Source organism: Chrysemys picta, chromosome 21 (genome assembly GCF_011386835.1).
Source record: "Chrysemys picta bellii isolate R12L10 chromosome 21, ASM1138683v2, whole genome shotgun sequence".
NCBI classification, from domain to species: domain Eukaryota; kingdom Metazoa; phylum Chordata; order Testudines; family Emydidae; genus Chrysemys; species Chrysemys picta.
This window is the reverse complement of record NC_088811.1, coordinates 10,534,077-10,557,581: the sequence shown is the minus strand read 5'-3', so window position 1 is coordinate 10,557,581 and position 23,505 is coordinate 10,534,077. Positions and strand designations below refer to the sequence as shown.

Below are 23,505 nucleotides of genomic sequence, written 5' to 3'. Positions count from 1 at the left end.
AGAACCAAAACACATAAGCAAAATAAATAAGGTTGGACACAGCCTTTGTGCGCAGGGCTAGAAGAGACCAATAAAAGATGGATGGGATATTATAAAGCTTAGGGTTCTTGGACGGGAACACTGGCTATGAAATTTTACTTGAGTCATTACAATCATGACTCAAGTTTTAGCTCTAAGTGAACTCCCAGTGTTTCCGCATGAAGGAGATCACAGACTGTACCCTGTTCTGCTGCAGTCTATAACAACTCAAGAGACATCTGCTCCACCACACCTGCCTTCTACATGGCAAAGACTTTGGCACAAAACTCAGACCATTACATCATTAGCCATCTACAGCCTTGTTTTCTGACCTTATGACTCCAGACTAAGTCAACTGGAGCTTCAGCTGCTCACCACCTCTGGAAGTCAGACCCTGTAGTCTAATTAAGGTATTTCTAAGTGACCATCACCCTAGTATCTAACACCCATGGAAGGAATGAGCTCTTGCCCAGTGATTCAATCACAGTAGACCATTGATGGCTTGAAGAGCTGGCTGGTCACATGGTGGTGGTTTCTCCTTTTTGTTTCCAGCAGCTAAGTCACTTTAGAGGCCACCAAGAATACATTAGATACTTTCCATGTAAACAGTTGCTGTATGTGACACAGGGAGGCAGGCCATGAGCAATCCACCTAATCATGAATGGGAGAGGAGGCACTCACAAGACAACCTCGCTAAGATGACACGGTCGACAGCATGAGAAAGTCCGAGAACCCCACATCTAATGTTTGCAGTTGAATTGTAGGAGTATGCATTGAATATTCCCTGTCAATGCTTGGGTTGTCACATAAGGTCATATCTAGGTGCCCGGACTCCCCTCTAATGTTTCCATTGCATTTAAAGTCACTATGCCGCGTTCTCCACCTTATACTGGGCACTTGTGTGTGTATGGGGAGGGAAGGGTTCCTCTAGGAATGCATCCTTTGATATTCCCCATGGAGTATTGGGGGCACTCCTCATATTCGGGTTGGGTTTTGTGATGACAGGGAGGGAGTCTGCTGATCCTCCATTGGTTCTTTGGGGTTCCCGCTAATGTTCTGACAAGATTCTAAGGACTCCTTTTCATTATCTTGCTTTGAGTTCCCTTTGACATTCTCCGCTCATCTTCCCATTTGGAAACCACCATGGATGAAAGCCACCAGTCCACTCCCGGAGGCACAACTGTCACTGCCTCCACCTGGGATGACCTTTTCAATGAAAGTAGGAAGTTTCTATGAAAGCCATTTGGACAACGTGAGAGGTCACTGATCAGCACAAACCGACTGCTTTGTTCACATAAAGAGGAGTTCAGATGCTTTAGGGGAGCTCTGTCTAGCAAGAAATAGACTGGATTCTGAATATCTACACACGCACTCCCATCTTTTTTGGAAAGTGAGGTTTCATTTTTGAAGACACCCAGGACCCATAAGAATTCTGAAGGCCAGTTGATAATGAGTAGGCGCGTGGGGAAATGCATTGTATGTATAGCTAATCTACTTAAAATATCCTCGTGTTATGGTTACCACGTCCGCCCTCTACCCATTTGTTTCATGCACCTATTACCACCTGTCATTAGGGCAGGAACAATCTCTTACGACATGCTTGTACAGTTCCTAGCACACTATGTCCCTGCTCCCTGCCTGGGGGGGTCTAGGTGCTATTGTAATATGTACAATTATAGTACTTTAATTTGATTTATCATTCCCTTATTTCTGCAAATAGAAGGGATGGTTTCCTGTTCAGAAACAGGGAAGGGGAGCCAAGAAGTGAAAGGTACATGCAACTCCCCTCCTCTCCTCCTGCAACCACCACTTCAGCACAGAGACTCACAGGGACACATCCTCTCACCCGCAGACTTCTCTGCAGAGATTCTAACAGACCATAAATCAGCCCCACTGTGAAGTAGCTGGAGAGTAATTAAAAAATATACTGAACAGCTGAGGTGGGCGTGTGTGAGAAAGAGAGAAAAGCAGCATACGTCTCAGCAGACAACCCTGCAAATTCTTCTGGGATGCTAGAGGAAACGTAAGGAACTGCACATTGAATTTAGCACAGTGAAAACACATGCAGTCCCTGATTTTTTTGGAGTGTTGTAGTTTGTTAACATGCAGGCAGCATTTGAGTGGGAGCCGTTACTGGAGAGGATGGCTCTGTGATAATATTTACATACCGTGTTCTTCTGCGGGTGCAGCTCTCGCCAGCTCCAGGTCTTTGTTCCAAGCAGCCCTCCTGTGGACTGTCAGCACTGCACTCTCTGATCTGGAGTCCTGAGAACATGGGTTTTAGGAAGTTGGCTGTGATCCTTTCTTAGCAGCACGACTGCCTTGCTGCACCAAAGCCCTGCCCGATCCCTCTGGGAAACACTGACCAAAGCTTGGAACACAAATGGAATTTCAGGCACCATTGGGGATCGCTCCAAGGACTGTCTATCCTTAAAAATACGTAGTGCAATGTGTTTAAAAAGCAGCGGAATTTGCTCCTGTATAATAGTCTAACAGGGATTGGTGGCAGTATCTGCTGTACAAGCTTCCATCTCATAGCCCTGCCAAAAGCACCTCAACCTTCCCATATAGCATCCCCCCATATAGCAGTCCTGCATTCTTTGCTGCTGCATTTCAACCGCGGAGAGGCTGAACAAGTGTCCCAAAGCCAGTTGATTACATACAAGTGTCTCCCCTGGTACATCATAGACTTAATGCATAAATTGCCAACAGCCCATAGGTGTACACATGGAAAGAATGTGATTGACAGGGGCAATGCATGTCTGACTGGATCTGTAATCCATTCCTTCAGCCCACAGTGCACTTGGGCATTTGCAACACAATCAGAGAAAGAGGTGGATCTCTCAGCTGTACAGATGTCCAAGTAGCCAGGCGCAATTCCCATTTTAAATGGCATAGAAAAAGGAAAATTAGCAGGAGGACCCTAGACATATGAGAGATGATCTCTGCCCATGTAGAGGAAGCCTAGCCTAGGGGAGGAGAAAGTCAGGACTCCCAGGTTTTATTCTTCCTTCTAGTACTGACTCGCTTTTTGAGCATAGACGAGTCACTTAACGTGTCTATGATCCTTGGTTTCCCCAGAATTCTAATACATGTCTCACAGGGTGTCAGGTTTGCAAGCCGAGGTATTATCTTTAATGTGTGTGCAAAGTGTTTTCAGATCCTCCACTGAAAGGAGCTGTTAACATGCTTATTACTAGTTATCAGCATGAATAAAAGGGATACGGTTTAAGAGGGCTAAAGGGACTGGAGAGGAAAGGCTGTTAAAAGGGTAGAAATACAGCATCCCTCCTAGCTGATTGGATTTACTTGTGTATATTGTACACAGGCTGTCATTCCCCACAAACAGCAGGTACCTTCCCGAATCTGCTGGTTCGATCCCACAGTAAGGCAAGCGAGCGTCAGCCTTCATTAAAGACTGGAAAGGGAAGATGCAGCACTGACAAAGACAATCCATTATTGTCCATATCCCAGACAGGCAGACGTTCCCAGAAAAGAAAGATAACCCGCTGGCAAGGCCCAGCTATGTAATTAGCACAAGGCCAGGCGACGTCCAAGCCAAAGGAATAGCCATCTCTTATTGATTAATAAGCTTTGGCTGCTTAAGATTTCCATCAGCCAACTTGGGGCAAATTAGTTCACTCACCCCGACGTAGCCAATGTTTGTACTGGACTGTTGGCCATCATGTGCACTCACAGTGAGAGACAGACTGGGACTCCCTTGCCCCCACTGATGAGCAGTTGCACACGCAGACAGTCCCCCTGAAGACGGCAGGATTATTTGTGAGACAACCGCTCACCAAGCTCGTAGAGGTTCACAATCTGACTGTGAGTTTCCCTGACCCGGATTTAGCTGCCTTTCTCTAGGCAATTCCCTATAGCAAACGAGTCCCCTTCATTCCTACCGTGATTACAATTAAGGTTACAGGGGCTACACCAGGGATAATGGGGCCCATTTATCCCCATTTACTAAGCAAACAAGTTCCCAGGAATTCTGCAACTCCCTCATGGCTCCTGCACTCCTGGGAAGGGGAGAGCAGAGGAGTGAATAACTAAGCCCCTTTAGTCAGAAAAAGAGGCGGCCACTGCTGGAAAGGGTCCAAACCACACCCCTACACACCCTCTGCCTGGGAAGTTGTTTTTGGTACCAGGAGATTTCAGCTCCAGTGAGGCGTGTGTTAGCTGCCCTGCTTTCTTATAACCGAGTTGGGAGCCAGAATCTGCATGCCTTACAAGGATGATTACCGACCCCTTGTGCAATTCTGTACTCCCCTTTAACTCAACGGCAGCCAGTGGCTTCTACTCTTCAACCGGCAGAACAGAAGAGGTGTGGCTGAAACTATCCAGCCCCACAGCCTCCAAACATGGCTGCAATGGGACCAGCTGCTTTGGAGGCAGCACCGCCCGTTCATCTCTCATTTGTGTGGGCAGGTAGAAGACCATTCAATTCATGTCACCTCTTTCTTGCTCAAGTAGCTTCCCTTTGGCTAATGATCAACGAGCACAGTGGTATTGTCAAGAGAAGGCTGTAAACCTTTATGCATAACAAATGTGGAAGATCATGGAAGCAGGGTCCCAGGGACCTACAAGATGCATGGAATATACAAGAGTAGCCTCAGCGGGGCATGACCAGATTTATTCTTGCATTAAATCTTGAGTTGGTCCTTGCATCATCCATGCATGATCCTTGCGCTTTTGCTGGAACAGACAGCCGGGCCACAGGGACTTTAGCGACAATCATAGCAAGTGGAAAAACAGGTCCACACATAAGGAATTGTATAGGGAAGAGAACACTGGGTGGAGAAGGCCCCTGCACCTCCTTCAATGCGCCAAAGAAGTTACCATTTGCATGTAGGGCCCTGTTCCAGAGCAGGTCCTTCCACCACGACTGAAGGACTGGGATGCCTGAACTCCCTCACTCCATTGTAAGCTCAGGGAAAAATGGCTCCAGCTCTCACTCGTCTGCAGAACATACTGGAGTTCCAGCTGTGAAGATCTGCACAGAACGACTCAATGCCTCCGCTCAGAACCAAAGTGGCTAGAACCATTGTACTTCTGAAACCATGTTAAGAGCTGACAGGAGGAACTGCACAGAGGAAGCCGTTTGCAGCACAGAAGAAGTTTCACTGGTCCCACACAAAACCCAAGGGTACGGCGTAGCCTTGAGTGCTATCTATTGGCTCCTTATCTGTTAGTTCTTTGTCTATCCACAGATACAGAGTATACTTGTGAAACCAATCACCCAACCATCTCCCATCCTGGTCGAGAGATGGCAAAGGAGGTAGGACCAACGCACCCTTTGTCTTCATACAATCAGTCCCTCCTGTATCCTTTTGTATCTGGCTGTCTCTGGCAAAAGAATGAAAAAAAAACCCCGAAAAACCCAAGACTTTTTATTTATGGTTGTGTCAGTGGGCTGCACTGTCTAGACAGCTGGTATTAGCATCTCAAGCCGTCCTGGAATTTGAAATACCATTTATTTACCAGGAGAAATAAAAACCCTGTGATTAAACAGTTCATCAAAATAAATTGGGAACTGACACCGGGCCGGAGGAGACAAAAGGTAACAATGTCTAGGGCAGGCGTCTTCGTTTGTCTTGGCCACAGAGATGTTTTTACAGAAAAAAACAAGTCAGCTTGTCTTCAGCAAAATGTCCTCTCTCTCTCCCCTCCCCACGTTCACTCAGCTGCTCTCAACACGTCCCCACAAGAAAGCCTCAGTTCACTCAGTTGAAAAGGACGGACGAACAGAAATAGGTGTGACCCTTCTACAAGAAGCCTGAGGACTGTGTTCATGTGAAGAAAGGGACTAGGGATGGCTAGCTAATGAGTTACTTGCAAGAAGAGGGGAGAGCTGGAAGCAGGAATCCTCAACCTTCCTTCTCTGTTCTGGAGGTTACAGGGCAATCCATGCCTGCCCCATTCTGGAGTGGCACTTTTGCAGGACACTGCACCTGCCTGCCTTCAGATAGCACCCCGTTTCCACTCCAGTCCACAGATTCCAGGAGGTTTCCAGTCACATAGCTTTTAAAATTCAGCATGGACAGAGCAAAATAAATCTCTGGATCCCACCCTCTCCTTCTCCTTGAATGAGCAGCACACAGTCTCCCAGGGGAACATATAAAGAGAGTTTGATGGAGCCACCCCATAACTTTAACAACAGCTGCAGAACTTTAAAGAGGAACCACATGAAGGCATGAAACCTCCCCTCTTACAAAGAGCTACGGGCTCTGTGTTGAAGCTGAAAGCTCATATTAATATAAACGACTCATTAGGCCAAACACACAGCAGCTTGGCTGGAGAATTACTCCAGTTCTCCAAAGACAGGAAGATTTTAATAAGTAAAGGAGAGGCCACAGGACAGAATCACAGCGCCAGGGCTGGAACTAGCAGGGCTTTGTGTGGGTCAGACAGAGGCAAAAGTTAGTGTTCCAAAATTGAAGAGGGGAGTAAAAAAAAAATCAGAAAAAACGGATTGGGTAGAAGATAAGGGAGGGGAATTTTGTGTAATTAATAAGTACCAAAGCCTTGAAGGTCTGGAAAGAAAGGAGAAACAACAATCTGTAATGGATCAAACCACATGCCTGCTGCAAGCCGTGTTAGTGGTATCCAAGGACAGCGAGAGCAGTAATAGCCTGTAGGTGTTGTTTTTTTTAAGCCGTGATAATATATAGGTTTGGAATGTAATGTGGATATTCTTAATGCATCTATCCCTGTGGTAACTGAACACACTGCTTCCAAATGCAGTGCACAGTACCTGAATGCTGGGTGATGAATGACACCCTGCAAGTGAAATCTGCAGCCTACTGTTTCAAAGTACTCATTGATGGTTCTAATCTCAAAGGAAATTTGCCATTTAAGGCCAATACAGGCAGGGAGGCAGCATGCACCAGGGCACAGTAAATAGTTTCAATACATTTCAGTTTTATTCAGCAAAGTGACTCAAAATGAGCTTTATAAAGCCAACCACTCCAGCCATAGTTCAGAGCTTGAGAGGAAGGATGGCCTTGCGGTGTACTGGGACTTGGGCAATCTGAGTTTAATTCCCAACTCTGCTATAGACTCCGTGACTGGCCCTGGCCAAGCCACTTATTTCCTGGGCCTCAGTTCCCACCTCCACCCTCCCTGCTGTGAATTACAGGTGAGGTCACTTTCCCAGACCTGAAGGAGAGCTTTGTGTGACTAGAAAGTTTGTCTCTCTCACCAACAAAAGTGGGTCCAATCAAATCATTTACTTCACCCACCTTGTCTCTCTCCCATTGTCTACTTAGAATGTAAAATCTAGACCAGGGCTTCTCATTGCACTTTGACCCCCTTCTGACAACAAAAATTACTGCACAACCCCAGGAGGGAAGGGGACTGAAGCCCGAGCCCTGGGGAGGGGGCAAAGACAAAACCTGAGCTGCACCGTCCCATGTGGGAGGGCCAAAGCCGAATCCCAAGGGCTTCTGCCGCAGGCGGGGAGCCTGTAACCTGAGCCCCGCTGCCCAGGGATGAAACTCTCAGGCTTTGGCCCCTGGGCAGTGGGGCTTGGGTTTTGGCCCCGGCCCCAGCAAGCCTAAGTCAGCCCTGGCGACCCCATTAAAATGAGGGTCACAACCCACTTTGGGGTCCGGACTCACAGTTTGAGAATCGCTGCTCAGACTCTCTCTCTTACAACACATACGGACAGCACCTAGCACACCAGGGTCCTGGTCTCTTTGGAGTCCCTCGGTGTTAACTACAATTCTATATAATAAATATGCTCCTTACAGTCTTCTGGCTACGGCCACATGGCCAAAGCAGCGGCCAACTGTGTAGAGTTCAGGCATTTTCTGCAAAGGGTGATTGGATCCTGGCTATTGCCAGAAGACCAGATTTGCTGGACCGAGGGTTCTGATCCAGTATGGCCAAACCTATCTTACTGTGGAAACCCTGGTGAGTTCAGAGTCTGAAGAGCCAAATTCTGAAGCACGGAGAGAGGAAAGGATGTTTTCTTTTCTGCTGGACAAAACATAACATTTCTGGCAGGCGCGAGCAGGGACTGAACACTGTGTCCACTTTGGCAATATCCCGAATTCCTGGACGGACACAAGTGTGTTTTTACATGCAACACAATTGTGTAATCCATCTCCCTCCACTCCCTCTGAAGGAACTTGGCAAAAAAGCATCCACAAGGCTTTGGAAATTAAGAGTAGCCTGGAGCACGTTGCATCTCACTCCATTCCTAGTGCTCCTCGGTGCGGCTGCAGAGCAAGCATCACACAAAGAAACCAAGCCACCTTCAACACTGCATAGTCTGTAGCTTTGCTGCACCCAGATTGTAAGAGGTTCAATCATCAAAGCCCAGTTTCTCCCTCTCGTTACATCCAATAAAGCTACATACTAAAAATCCAAGGGTCATGAACTATCTACTCCAGACAGCACCAGTGAAGAACCTGGAAAACCTTGGTCTTCGTGTTGGGGTTTCCTGGCTTGCTAGCTTGTCCCCCCACCTTCTCTTGGGCTCATACACAGCCTTCTGCTCGTTGCACAGGAAAAGGCCCCACACAATGAGAACACAATTGACTAGCTCTTATGTGTATTCAACTCACCGTGGGTCCAGGGCCAGGTCATCTGAAATATACAGATTATGTTTGGAGTAACAGCCATTACTCCTCAACCTGGTCTGGCAGGCCTCACAGAATAAGGAGGAACAGACCCTTTCAGCACTTGGGAGGAGACATTCAAATAGGGTGACCAGATGTCCCGATTTTATAGGGACAGTCCCGATTTTTGGGTCTTTTTCTTATATAGGCTCCTATTACCCCCACCCCCTGTCCCAATTTTTCACATTTGCTGTCTGGTCACCCTACATCCAAAGGAAACACCCCAGGTTATTGATTCCATAGGCAGCACTCACCCTCCAATGAACAGCGAACCACTGCCCAGCATGCTGCTAGAGAATCCTATTGCCAGAGGTGCTTGCTTTGGAAGAAGAAATACAGCAGGACTCTGGTGCCTCATAATCATTAGAAACCTCTTTCTTTTTGTAGGGGGCAGAAAAAGTAACCCATGTCCTGGTCAAAGGCCAGTTTAGGCCAGCATATTTTGCCAGCCTGTACTCTGAACTGGATAGAATATTTGCTTGTGTGGGTCCCGAACTGGGGTGAAGTCCTGCTAGACCCCGCTGAATAGTAGTTCCTGCCCAGGGAAGAGATGATTACAGTTCAGGGGCAGATGGGATTCCTGTATGAACAGGCACAATAACGAAGCACTTTGCAACCCTTCAGGACAAACAAAACATTTTCTATAAATTTATAAAGCAACACCACCTCCACTCAAGCCTATATTCCCCTGCGATTAGATACCCCAGCCAGCTCCTTCCGGAGCTATCACCATCCGTTGCCTGAACAGCTTGACCAAGAGGATGCCTTAAAAACTCAACCCACATGTACTCGGGGGAAAACAGTGGTGGGTGAGTGGGGAGAAGTACTGATTCTACATACTTTTTAGAGGTACAGATTAAAGTCCCACTAGGCAAGCATCAATGGACGCTCAGAGTCAAGGCCTGCTGGCCAGTTATCCCTCTACACTTACACAAATGGACTTTCACTTAGAAAGAAAACCAAACTAACAGAATTATGCTAAGGCACTTGCACTGTTCCCCCCCCCCATCCTGTAATATTATCCCCATTTTACAAATGGGTTCCCGGAGGACGGAAGAAGTTCTAGACCTCAGGCCAAGATCACAGCTAGTCAAGCAGAGCAGCTGCTTACGGCCAATTTCTTCACAATCAAAATGCTCGGCTGGAGTATGCTGATGTCAGCAAATCTTCCAACGGAAACCAGGCAGCATTTCTGCTGCGTTGCCCACCTGGCAGGCTGCTGCAGAGCTGGGACCCTGGAAGCCCCCTGCTCAAGATGGGGCTATCAGGACTTTCAAGCTCCCAGCTTCTTGGCCACCCCTCCAGGCAGGCCACCAGGCAGCTCAAGGAGCTGCATCAATTTTGTTTAGAAAAAGAGTCAAAATGAAACATTTTGATTTTTCAAACTGGAAATTTCAGGCTGTCTGTTCCGCAGGAAATTCTGAAACCACCGTTTTGTTCCAATGCAGAATTATTATTTTTTCAATTATCAGAATTTCCTGCCCACTGGGGATTCCAGGTTCCGACCAACCCCAATATTAAGTGCTAGTCTATTTAAGGAAGCGTAGGCCCAGGCCAGGCTGTTCCCATGACCCAGTTGCCTTTACAAATGGCTGTAAGCCACCTTAACATCTATGCAGGGGTAGGCAACCTATGGCACGCGTGCCGAAGGCGGCAGGCGAGCTGATTTTCAGTGGCACTCTCATTGCCCGGGTCCTGGCCACTGGTCTGGGGGGGCTCTGCATTTTAATGTAATTTTAAATGAAGCTTCTTAACATCTTAAAAACCTCATTTACTTTACATACAACAATAGTTTAGTGATAGATTATAGACTTATAGAAAGAGCCCTTCTAAAAATGTTAAAATGTATTACTGGCACGTGAAACCTTAAATTAGAGTGACTAAATGAAGACTCGGCACACCACTTCTGAAAGGTTGCCGACCCCTGATCTATGTGACACTGTAATGCGTGAATGGAGGAACGTGTCTGAATTGGGTGAGTCCCAGTACCCTTGGAAATCAGAACAGCAAGTTAGGCAGTAAACGTGCATTACTGTAGGCTTGCGTGATGAGCTCTAGCTGGTATCTCTTCGATGCTATGTGCGTCTGTGGTTTGGGTGGGAAACAAGCATTTCGAGGCAGCAGAACAGAATGCACCAGGGCAGCTTGAACTCCGGCGGGAAGAGCATTGCTAAACAGTAAGCAAGTTGTAAACCACCAGTCAGACAAAACATCTGGCAGCTGCTTCAAATATTTCTCTGTCTGAAGGGCGGACAAGCCTGCAACAGACTCATAAATCAAAACATTTGTGAGGACAGGGCCAGAGCCCGGGGGGGGGGGGGGGAGCCTTGTGCTGCCCTAGGACGAGCCTGTCTCTCTTTGGCACCACTTTCTGGGCCAAGGAAGTTTTAAAAATAAAAGAAGTACATCAATCTCCAAATATTTCCCTCTCCAATCAAATTCAAGCCAGCCTTGGGCACAAGATGAAGATTATCAGTGCGGTATAGGATGGGGGAGCACACTAGGGGATCCTTTTCACTCCTAGCTTCAGAACAGCTTCACTCACTCCATAGAGACAACTTGTTTGCACCCAAATTGGAACATTCACTGCAGCAGTCAGCAGAGGAAGGCTGGCTGTGGTTAAGGCATGGGGCTGGGACTCAGAAGATTTGCAGTCAGTTCTCAGCTCTGTCACTGGATGTCCTCTGTGACCTTGGGCAAGTCACCGAATCTCTGCCTCAGTTCCCCATCTACAACAAGGAATTAGGGTTACTCCCTTTGGGCTAAGACCCTAGTTAGGGCTGCCAACTTTCGAATCGCACAAAACCGAACACTCTTGCCCTGCCCCCTTTCCCCAAGACCCCATCCCCGCTCACTCCCATACCCCCTCCCTCTGTCACTCACTCTCCCCATCCTCACTTACTTTCACCGAGCTGGGGCAAGGGACTGGGGTGCAGGAGGAGGTGAGGACTCTGGCTGGGGGTGCAGGCTCTGGGGTGGGGCCAGGAATGAGGGGTTTGGGGTGCAGAAGGGGGCTCCGGGCTGCAGCCAAGGGGTTCAGAGTGTAGGAGGGGGCTCAGAGCTGGGGCACAGGGTTGGGGTGCAGGAGGGGCTGTGGGCTCTGGGGTGAGTCTGGGGATGAGGGGTTTGGGATGCAGGAGAGGGCTCAAGGCTGGGGCAGGGGTGCAGGCTCTGGGTGGGAGTTTGGGTGTGTTAGAAAGGACTCAGTGCTGAGGCAGGGCACTGGGGTGTGGGAGGGGGTTCCGACCTGGGGCAAAGGGTTGGGGTGCAGGCTCCGGCCGGGCGGCGCTTACCACAGGTGGCTCCCAGTTGGTGGCGCAGCAGGGCTAAGGGAGGCTCCCTACCTGCCCTAGCTCCGTGCAGCTCCTGGAAGCAGCTAGCATATTCTTGCAGCTCCTAGGTGGAGGGGCCAGGGGGCTGTGTGTGCTGCCCGCAGGCACCACTCCCACAGCTCCCACTGGCCGTGGCTCATAGCCAATGGGAGCTGCAGAGCTAGCGCTCAGGGTGGGGGCAGCGCATGGAGCCCCTGTGGCCACCCCTGCGCCTACCAGCTGGATATGCTGGGAGCTTTCTGCACTGCAGGGAGGCTGCATGGCAGAGCGGAAAGGACACTGATGGGTACCCAGGCCTGGGCTGTATTCTCAACTCCACGCTGAATCACTATGACCTCAGGCAAACCACAACCCCTCTGCCCCCTCCTTATGGATGAGACTTGAGCTTCCTTTCCTAAGTAGCTTGGACCTTGACAGGTAAAGCCCTGCATCTGTGCCGATAGCTATTTTACCATCATGGCAAAACACTCCCCTTAACTTGTAAGTTACTTCTGGGAATGGGTTTTTTTTGGGGGGGAAGGAGAAAAGGTTATCATCAGGATATCTCGGATTCTTTCAGAGATCACCACGGGACATCTCTGGGGAGAGGAGCGTCAGATACCTTGGACTGCATCACAGAGAGCAAAGCAGGATAGACTGCAATAAAATGGGAAGGCAAAATTCCGTGCAGATGAACGTGATTAGTCAGCAATAGAAGGGAGACAAACGATATTGGCCAGCAAGCCAGGATTGGCTTTAAAGGAAGCCCTGATGCAAGTGGGACTTGTAATTTTCATGCTCTTCAGAGGTGGGAGCAGCCTTGGCTGCTGCAGGCCAGGACCCAAGCATATGCGACAGCAGGGGAAACAGGGCTCCACGGATTCATTAGGATTTGCTAATCCGTGACATCATTTGTTGATTCCACCAGGTCCAGTCCACATCTCATGACTTCCTGCATGGTTGCTAAGGCGATGTACATAAACACTGCAAACTCCAGGCTCGGAGCAGGTCATTTATTTCAAATATTCCCAGCAGCTGGAACACGAGCCTGTTTGGGTGTCTGGAGCGGAGCATGAACAAATTTCTCAGTCTTTGGCACCCGCCCCACCTTCTGTCCCCACAACCCCAGCCCACTGCTGTGCCACTCCCCGTATCGTTTATGGCTCACTAGAGCTCACATTCCATCGAACAGTGATGGGACAGGCTGCAAGGGAGGCAAGCTTTGCCCACATATGGTCAGAAATTAATATTTCTTTTCGAATCCCCGCTACCTGCAGCATGAGAAAGATGCAGAGATTAATTGCTACCATGTTTGCAGGCTGCCTTTGCTTAGCATCATTTCACTAGCGCTTTCCTCCCGCCCCCTCCCCTCACCCCCCTCATTTATCTTGCATTTGCCCCCTGCCCAGGGCAGAAGCGGTTTCTGGTGTATTGCAACCTTCATTGGAGCTGTTTTACAGACCCCCTTCCCCAGACTGGAGTTGTAAGAGGTCGTTTTCCTCTCGCACCCACCCCGCCCAGTTTGGTAGCTACAGCACTGGTGTGCTCCCTCTCACAAGAGGGTGCAAGGCTTGCCCCAGATTAGTACAGGTGCTCTCAACCCCAGCCCAGTAAGTCGCATACACACTAGTCTACTAGGGAAAAACTGCAACATTAGCTAAGGTCACCCTGTAGCCATTATAGAATTCTAGAAAGGACTAGACAGAGCAACCACCCCGAACACCACGGCATTGGCATTGCACGATGCCACTTCCAGGACCATGGAACTACCTTCTTTAGACAGGGCCTTCTTTCCAAGGAGTGAAACCTCTCCCCAAAGCCTATGTAGTGTCATTTCAAGCAGTCACAGGGAGGGGTGGGCACTGATCATACCAACTGCATCCCCATTGGTGCTTCGAGTCAAAAATCACAGTGGAACGGCTCAGACTGGTGAAAGGTGCTAGGTTAAGAGCCCTGTAGCTGAAAGGCCTCAGTGTATTGGGTGGGCAGCGGCAATGTAAACTTCCACCCACTGCCCCTTGCAAATGCTTCAGCCTTGACCTGGAGGCCCACCAGGCCTAAGAGGGTTATTCAGATTCTACCACCAAATTAAATTTTTGGCCTCCAACAGCCAACTGCAATGACATCTATACCAGACAGATCTAATGGCAAATGGTCTCAGTTCATCGCCACCAGGTCTGACCTAGGTAGGAGTCAACAGCCTACAGGAAAGAGGCTCTGTGCATCCCACTACAGATTCCAGAGCCATCAGTCCCCTGCATCAAGGGCATGTGCTACATTAACCTGCCGGGGCAGGGCACTGCTCTTCAGCTTTCCCACCCCATCCAAAAGACCCTCATTTAAGTGAATGAGGAGAAACAGGAATCGCACTACTTCCATGTAACCTCAGAAGAGCCCGGCTGGAATAGGTCATGATCTCCTTTATTTATCCAGTTCCCTTCTCTCGTTCCATTTCTTCCTCTCTGCCTCTCCCGATCCCCTCCACTTTTTCTTCGCAACTTTCAGGAACCCACTCAAATAACCCAAGAGGGGGGTATTGCCCATTAAATTTTGCTCATATACACCGTGATTCTTTACCCTTACACTACAGTGTGAATAAGGCACACATTTTAAACAGAGAGGCTAGCTAGCCATTGGAACTTAAGGAATGTGGTGGATTCTCCGTCACTTAAAGTCCAAGTCAAGACTGCAGGTGTCTAAAAGATCATCTTTCCTCACCCAGAAGTTATGGGGTTGATACAGGAATCACTGGGTAAAACTCTCTGGCATGTGCTATGCAGGAAGTCAACCTAGATAACAGTCCCCTTAAGGCCTTAAAAAAAAGCATCTATGAGTGAACCTGGTTCATTTTAAGGAACTGAGTACAGGGCCAGTAACAAATCTTCCCTGCCAAAACTGCCATCTCATCTCAGAGATATTCATTCCAGCCACATGTGCAGTAGAGATTTCCAGGCATGACTGGCAGATGTGGGTCCCATAAGCCTTTAGAAGTTAATGAGGTGGTCTAAACACACTGGTTCGCGGAAGATCCCCAATGCTTCAAGGAAACAAAAGTGCTGCAATTCTCATACATCACATCCCCACTCTCTTGGCCTGCCTCCTGCAGCCCTCCTCACAAGCCGTATTCAGAAGGAAGTTACATGCAACGAAAGGGCTGCAGGCTTAAACCCAAGTGACAAACAATGGTGGAGACCTGAACTCAAATGGTACCTGCTGTTACAGGTGGAAACAGTGCAACAGTACCATGATAACCACAAGCTACCAAAGGAAATGGTAGAGTCTCAGACTCTTGGGAGTCTTCACTTCAAAGACCGGATGCCTTTCTGGAAGATCTGCTCTAGCCCAACATGTTGTTGGTTTCAATGCAGGGGTAACGGGGTAAAACTTCCCTGCCTCATGATACGCAGGAAGTCAGACTAGGCGATTTAATGGTCCCTTCTGGCCTTACAATCTATTAAAAAAAGCTGAGCCGTCTGAGGCTATAGTTGTCCATTATGTGCCTCTGCTAGGAAGCATGCAATGGATTGCAAGGAGCCCAGCATCTGGAGAACAGAGTGAGGGGTTCCAATGGTCAGATGGAAGAAAAGTGTGGCACTGGGGGCATAGGGGCTGGCCCCCCCACTAGCTACAATAGGATACTCCGGCCTTTCACCGATACCACTTCAGCTTCCTATCCACACAACCCTGTTCCCCAGTCACCTCTACGTCTCCTCCAACACGGGCAGGCACCTTGCTTTCAGCAGGGGAGCACCACCACAAGCCCATATCAGATGAGCTTGCATAAAAGCACAAGTGCAACTAGTAATGACAGCTCTGCATGTAAGGAGGGTGTGTGTGTGTGTGTGGGGGGGGGGGGGGGGGAAGAGTAGGGAAGAAGCGTTTCAGTCTGAAGAGCAAGGATGGTCCGGGGGTTATAGCATTAGAGATCTGGGTTTAATTCCCAGCTCTGCCACAGACTTTTTGGGTAGCCTCAGAATAGGATCTGTAAAATGGGCATAACCCATGCTCTCATCTTTGTTTGTTCTATTCAGACTAGACTCTTTGGGGCAGGTCTCTTGGTCTGTACACAGACCCGAGCACAATTGGCCTCTGATTTTGGCAGGGCCCCTTTAGGCACAAATAAAACAGGACTCCTGCTCAATATTTAATAAACTTTATTTCTGTATTGGGTTACTGAGTATTATTTACAGCTGTAAAAGAGAAAGCAAAGAGTTTAAAACTGTACAAAGCAATGCACTGGGGACAGCAGAGAGACAGTGGAGACAAAGGAGGGGCTAAAAGCACAAAAACAACAGGGCAGAAGGAGTGGTGGAAGACGCTGGTAGAGTTGAAGGCAATCAAGTTAGGCTCTGTACATGCTGAATTCTCTTGTGCAACTTTGTACGTGTCCCACCCTGTAACAGAAGCTTGTACAAATCCCTACATAAAAATAATAATCCAGGTTACATTAAAAAAAAAGAAAGAAAGGGGCACTCTGCACCCCCACCCAGTCTTGGCACCAATTCTGTGCTTTAAAAAATATACTATGCCAGTAGATTTTTTTTTTTTTTAAAAGGTACCCTACAGCAGCTGTTTAAAACAGGATTATACAAACACCACAAATATATATTAAACATTTTCAACAAATAAACTCATTTGTACCTGTACGGAACAGAAGCAAAAAAAAAAAAAAACCACACAAACATTGTTTTTCAAGACAAAAAAGAAATGTGCAAAATAACCCCAGAGAAGGCAGCTTAATCGCCTGCTATTTGGAGAGGCCAGGAGAGAGCAGCTCCTGTTGACGGTGGGGAACTGGGTTCTCTCTTTTTGGCTACTGAGGTGAGAATCTTTATTTGGGATGTGCAAGGATTTCTCCTTTTTAAAAAATAATAATAATAATAATAATAAAGTCTCACAATGGTTCTTCTCCCCCTCTTTTCTTGACTGTAATTCAGGCTAGTTCCCTTTGCTGTGCATGCAAAGCATCAAACGAGCACTCTTAAGCCTCCCATCAAACTACTTTCCATCACATCACCCTCTAGACGTCTGGCCTGCTGACATACTGTAAGGCAGAACACACTGTTCACACCCTTCCTCCTGGGTCGTCCCTCTGTCCACTAGCAGGGATGAGAGAGAGGGTCGTTCCTGCCAGAGAGCAAGGAGGAGATTACCTTGATGGACAATGGCAGACTGAAAAGCTCCGATTTGAAATACTCTAAGCAGCTTATCAAAGCAGAAGATTCCCTGGCAGATCCATTTCAGGGGCGCTAACATGGACTAGAATATGCATGACGCAGACATGGGAAAGGAGAGGTCTGTGGTTGTAAAGGATCTGCCATCAACAAATCAGTCTGGAGTGGCTGACTCTCCAGGGATGATATTGCATGCCAACGAGTTGTAGCGGGGGAAACTGACCGCCAATGGAGAGGGGCGGGCATCTGATCTAAAAGCTGCAGGTTAAAGTGAACACAAGGAAAGAGGGGGGGAAAGATGCAGACATCAGAGGGGCTGCTCAATAGATTGGTTTCCCCATCCACTTCAGGCCTTATTTGCCCCTAGCGTCACAGCCAGTGAAAAGGAAGATAGACAAGATGCAGGAAAAATGGAGTGAGGGATGGAAAGTGATGGTGAAAGAAACAAGATTCAATCTACATAAAGTAACAGTTAAGACAGGGTGAGACAGTATCATGACATTGACATCAGCTACATAACCACCTTATCCAAGTTAAAAAAAAAAAAAAGTGTCCATGTGGAGTTTTTTTGGTGTTTTCACTTCCCATTGAAGTGATTTACGTCCTTGCTTGTCAGAAGGCCCCCCATCTCGTGCCATTCCACTTCTAGCACCTGGCATTTGACGTGTTGCCATTCTCAATGCTTCCCCGTCCAAGCTTCATGTACTCTCCTTCAGCCAGAGTAAGAGGCAGAATTTGCTCCTAGACTTCAGGCATTCAAAGGATGCGCTACAGCTGTTTGTCAGGAGCTGTGAGGAAAGCAGCAAGGGATGTGCAGAGAGATTCTGGAAGGTTGTGTTTTTGGGGGTGTTTTTTTTTTGGAAGCATGCAGGGATGGGATGTGACCTTCATCAGCAAAGGTCATCTTAGTCGTTGAAACAAGGATACTTGAAAACGGCCATTTTAAGGTCATATTTGGTTTGGGCACTGGAGGAAGGTACTTGGGCTGAGGATGTCCAACACTAGTGATGATGGGGGGAGGCTGGCAGGACCACCGTCCAATGGGTCAGCGCCAAATCATTTGCCTCTGTTTCAGTTCTCACAGCATCCTTCAACCTGTAGGTCATTGGTAGAGAAGGTAGCTCTTGAGGGATGCCGGCAGTGGCAGTGCTTGGATCTCACTCAGTCGATCCTTGCCCAGAGCCAGCCGCACAGAACGCCGGCACAGGTCCATCAGAGGCAGTGGTTCGGCTGCAAGACAAAAAAGCCACACGTTAACTCGGAACACGAGTTAGAGCCCGGTGGCTGCGTTGTTAGTTACGGTAGCCGACACACTCAAGAGGAGCGTGAGAGAAACTGAGGCCCTGGTCTGTTCAGGAGCCCTTGACTACCCAGCACCCTCAGCAAGCGAGGCAGCAGTTCTAGGTTACTATGCAGGGGGTCCCAGTAGGCCACGAAAGCTGTGAACTATCTGCAGCAAGCACTGAAGGTAATACATGCCCTAGAAATACCAACGGTAGAGCAGGAAAGGAGATCCTGGAATCCCCCTATAAGTAATTAAGGAGGTGTATTCAGTTAAGGGGGGGGAAGATCCCCCGTTTTTAGACGCCACAATGTGGGAACCTTTGTAAAAGCTGTTTAAACACAGGACTGCATGTTGCAGTATGATTTTACCATTTCTAGGTACCCCAAAGCACTGTACTGTTCTTCACATTTCTAGGCACCCCAGAAGCCTTCACATGCTTACTTCTGACCTCCCAAAATACGGACAGGCCAGCTCCATCAAGGTTCACAAGTCACTAGATTTGCTCACCTCAGCAGAGATTTCACCTTCAACCTGAATGCTGATCCAGCAGCACCACATGGGACTATACACCCGCACCCATTAGTTCAGTATCCATGCAGCAGGTTTCATAGCCCTCAACAGCGAGCCAGCTTTATTTAGAGCTCACACCGCCAGTTCTACTGGGATGTCTTTCTATGCATCCTTGGTGGATTGGGCACGTTCCTTGTGCCAGCACAGCATCCCTCATGGTGGAGCTCAAGTGTTCCTATTCTGTTAACACCTCCTGAAATGCAAGCGCCACGCGATTAAGGGTGCAGGTGTTCTGGCTGCTAAAGCCAGTGTTTGCACTGAACAGGCATCACTGATGTGAGTAATAATTTCTCTTCTGCAGGCAACCCTGCCCACCCCAAAACCCGTCACTGCAGCAGATCTCTAGCCCGTTTCCTCTCCAAGGAGATTTTCCAATGACGTAGCTCAAGACCGCAGTTTCCATCAGAGGATGAGGGTAGCCACCTTGAGAAAAATCCAAAGCCTAACATGAAGTCACCCCCAAAGAGCGAGTGGAGCTCACTTGCCTAGGTCAGGACTTCAGTGTCTGGTGGGCAGATGAGAACCAAGCCACCTACATAATGTCCCCAGCAAACCAGGTTTCAACACCTCTATTAAAGGGGGCAAGCCCACGTCATAGACCCCAGAGAGTGCTCCCAGGACTGGGGACACACCAAACTCTACTGGAAGATCTGCAACTACGATTCTTGCAAAATGTCTTTAATAATACAGAAAAGGAGAAAGCCCAAGAGTGGCTGGCTTCACTAACCAGGATTAAGACCCACCCAATGTGGAAAAGCTAGTCAAAAGCCCAGCTTCATTTTAGCTCCACGGTTACATTTTCAGGTTAGGTTTGACCGACTACGGCAGTACCCCAGCAATGAGGAGTTGGGGAAATGTTTTTCATATCAAACGATTGCATATGCACCTATGGCTCCATACACGTCAATGCAGCAGGGAGCTGCTATCTCTAGTTCTCAGGAAGAGGAGACTCTACGAAGGCCAAGTTTCCAGCACAGTGAGCCCAGGAAATCGAGGAGGTCGAGATTCAGATTTGATATTTTAGAGACAGAAGATCCAAACTGCCATCTCCCTACCTCCCAGGTTACAATTCTGCTATCTAAGCAATTTCATAGCCCTGAAAAAGTTTGGGATTCTGTAGGCCAAACTCACGAACGCTCTGCATTCAGATGCATGAACAGCAAGTAGGAGATAAAATTTAACTTGAGCGAGCTGCCACAACAGATTAAAATACAAATGAATATTTACTAGGAATATTTCACTGTTCTCCACAGGAAAGACTGGTTCCTTGTGCTCTGATGGGGCAGACAGCAGAAACCAAAGTTACAGCTGCACATAAGGAAAAGAATCTGAACTTTCAGGAGTTTTTCTTGATGAAGTTTTCCAAGCTCATCTGGACAGCACTAAATAAGGGTCAAGGTTTTGCAAAAGTGACTAGGCATGCCTCTGCTTTGGGCGGTCTCACTAGACACTTTAAGAGGGTCTGATTTAAAAAAAATTAAAAAAAAAGCTCAACAGCATCTAAAAATCCAGGCTCCAGCTGGGAACCCCAAAATGGAGACTTGGAAAATCTTGGTCAACCAGTGTCAGTTTTTCAGGAGCTGACTACAGATTAATGCCAACAGCGCTCGCTTCCTCTGGAACAAGCCAAATTAAGCTATCGACCCTGTTCATCCTGCTGCCACTGCCAACAGATGGGAGGCAAAGTTTTTAGTCCATTTTCTGACCATAAGTGTCACTGCATTTGTGCTCCCTTCCAGGATCATTCCACAAAAAAATAAAATAAAAAAAAATCCCTCTTGCATCTCTCCTCTAACGCTTCCCACTCCATAGGCGTTTTAAGATCCATCTTTCCCTTTCTGTCCAGAGCAACGACACTCTCATTCAGCTCTACCCCCCCCACCCCATTTTCAGATTATTGTAGCCATTGCTTCCACCTTTTAGCCTCCCAATACTCATTGACAAAACTGTGACAGAGTTTGCCTAGCAGCTCGGACAGAATCCCTTCATAGATTGCAAGGCCAGATGGGACCACTGGGAACCTCTAATCTGACCTCATGTGTAACACAGGCCAGAGAACTTTCACGAAATAATTCCTAGGGTGTAGTTTTTAGAAAGACATCCAGTCTTGATTTAAAAATTCAGTGCCCTGCATGTCAGATCAAGTTCAAGATTCCAACCCTTTCTTTCAAGGTTCTAAACATCTCTGCTCCCCTCCCCCCCACACACCACGCCCTTCTGCCCATCGCGCAGCCTCTCCACCTAGCCAGCGATGCCAGCCTTGTCCACCGATTGGTCTCTGCGCTTTCCACTAGGATCTACCCCTCTGTCCATACTAGGGCTTCCCTGCACCAACCCTGAAGGTCCCAATCCTTCTCTCGAGATGCAGCTCAGCTGCAGTGCTGGTAAATCAGCTAATTAATGGCTACGTGGTGAGGCATATGGGGACATGACTCTTTATAAGTCATTTTAAAAGGCCAGGGTGCATACTGTGCATTTGATTCTCTACTTCCCGCTCCAGGCTCCATCCCAATGAACTTCATTTGTCCTTTCACCTGTAAGCTCTTCAGGGCAAGGACTGCGTCTTTGTTTATACAGCATTTAGCACAATAGGGCCCTGACCCTCCTCCTTGGGTCCCGTGGCATCACTGCAATAGAAACATGCCAATGCCGTGGCCTTCAAAGACGCTTTGGATGCAAACTAATCCAGCTAAATCACACTAACTACGTTAGTTATTTGTGCGGATAACCCCAAAACAGTCTTGTAAAGACCACCCCGCTCCACAGGAGCCAGGAATGAACTTCTGTTGGTGGGTTAAACACCCAGAAGAACAAACCATGCTTGTATCTGAACCGCTGACCCAGAGAACGCAGCCACTGTTCGTGGAGCAGGTTCATGAGCATGGTGTCATTAGACCCAGGATCATTACTAAGTACTCCAGTACAACTACACTCAGGAGCTGTTCTATCTGTGCCTGGTAGCTGGTGTCTGACCATTTCTGACTCTGTTACCGTTACCCACGGTCAAGGCTGGGTTCCAGTAGCCCCATATTGGGTATGTTACATCTTGGAACCCACTCCAACTGAAGCAGACACAGAACGTGACTGTTTGCTTGCTATGTGGAGTTCTGTGCTGAGAACTCCAATCTATATTGGCCACCTACTGGCTTCACCCCTATGGTGCTGAATGGTTTGGGACCCAGCTACCTGAACGACTGCCTCCCCTAGGCCATACTGGATAGCAGCAGTGTTAGAGCTGGAATCCCTTCTGAGTGGTAGGGCACCACTGCCAAGAGCTCTCTATTCAAATGCTTGATCCCATGGCCTCCAGGGTTGGGCACCCGTCTGGACATGCTCTCAGCTAGCCTGATTAGAGACAAGGAGGCTGGAGGAAGTGGCTGCTGAGGGACCATCTGGTTTTTAGATGGTAGTGTTTACTTGTGGAAGGCAGTCTATACGGAAAGCATTGACAGTGTGCATTTTCAAGTTTCAGCACCAGCATCCTGAAGGGGCACCTCTCATACATGGAGATGAGACATCCGACCTTTATCCAGTGCCTTTCCCTACTTCACACACGCACTTGCCCTGTGCCTGGACCCTTGAAACCAGTGCAAGTGAAGGGCTCTTGCTCATTTATTAGCCTGTAAAGTAAATACAAAGCATTCCCAGCCATTGCCTCTGCCCTGCCATTGGCTCCTTTCAGATACAGAAGACTTGATAGGGTGATTGGCCAAGACCACCGTTCAGACAAGAATCTGTGTTCCTGTGTCACAAAGCTCAATTTAGGCCACCTCAAAATTAGACCAGTCTAGTCCCATCACTGTTTAGAAGGAGAGGAATACACAATATCAGTGCTCCAATCCCTACCAGTCTGCTCCTGGATGTAATTTGAAATGCCTGTTTTGCTTTACCTACGTCCACACGGTTTGGGACCTAGGTACCTATGAGACTAACCATCCCCAAAGTGAAACAGGAGTACTTGTGGCACCTTAGAGACTAACAAATTTATTAGAGCATAAGCTTTCGTGGACTGCTACAGCTATCAGGCTTAGCTGGAAAGCTCTCTCCAACCAACGGCACCTGGAAGTGAGGAGTAACAGCAGAGTTTTTGAGGAAGGGTCCTGGGCTGTGGAATTCTCCTCTCTGATGTGCAGGGCAAAGCTCTTCCTTTGAGCCAAGCATTTGCTCGACATGGGTCACAGCTAAGACAATGTTTTGCTGTGAGAGGTACCGGGGGGGGAGGGTTGGGGGGCTGTCATTAGGGAGATCTCAGTTACAGTGCACTGAAAGTGTAGAGTAAAAATACACGAGTTTGGATATGTTTAATCAGCAGCTGTCCCTGTAGTCATGTAAAAGCTCAGAGCTTGCTAAATACCCAGCTGCACCATTGGCCAGGTTTGCTTAGGGCCACTAAATTTGAAAATCAAGAGACTGAACGGTAGGTGTTTACAGCAGGGCAAATTAGGAGAAGTGAGAATTAGCTCTCACACACACACACACACACCCCAAATGTTTCACTCCAATGCCTGTGACTCAGCACT

General features: G+C 48.1%; 1 protein-coding gene across 6 annotated transcripts in view; it reads right to left on the bottom strand.

Annotated features, from left to right (window-relative positions):
* Positions 1 to 16,093: 16,093 nt before the first annotated feature.
* Positions 16,094 to 23,505, bottom strand: part of SPSB1 (splA/ryanodine receptor domain and SOCS box containing 1) — a 71,875-nt gene continuing 64,463 nt past the window's right edge. For 5 of the 6 annotated variants that reach the window (XM_065575165.1, XM_065575163.1, XM_065575166.1 and 2 more), the window contains 2 exons: positions 19,309 to 19,408; positions 16,094 to 18,360 (listed from right to left, as the gene is read on the bottom strand). In XM_065575165.1, coding sequence (XP_065431237.1) covers positions 18,288 to 18,360; positions 19,309 to 19,408 — 173 coding nt within the window. In that variant the 3' untranslated portion in view covers positions 16,094 to 18,287. The remainder of the gene's footprint in view (positions 18,361 to 19,308; positions 19,409 to 23,505) is intronic. The other variant, XM_042852900.2, reaches the window with a different exon arrangement.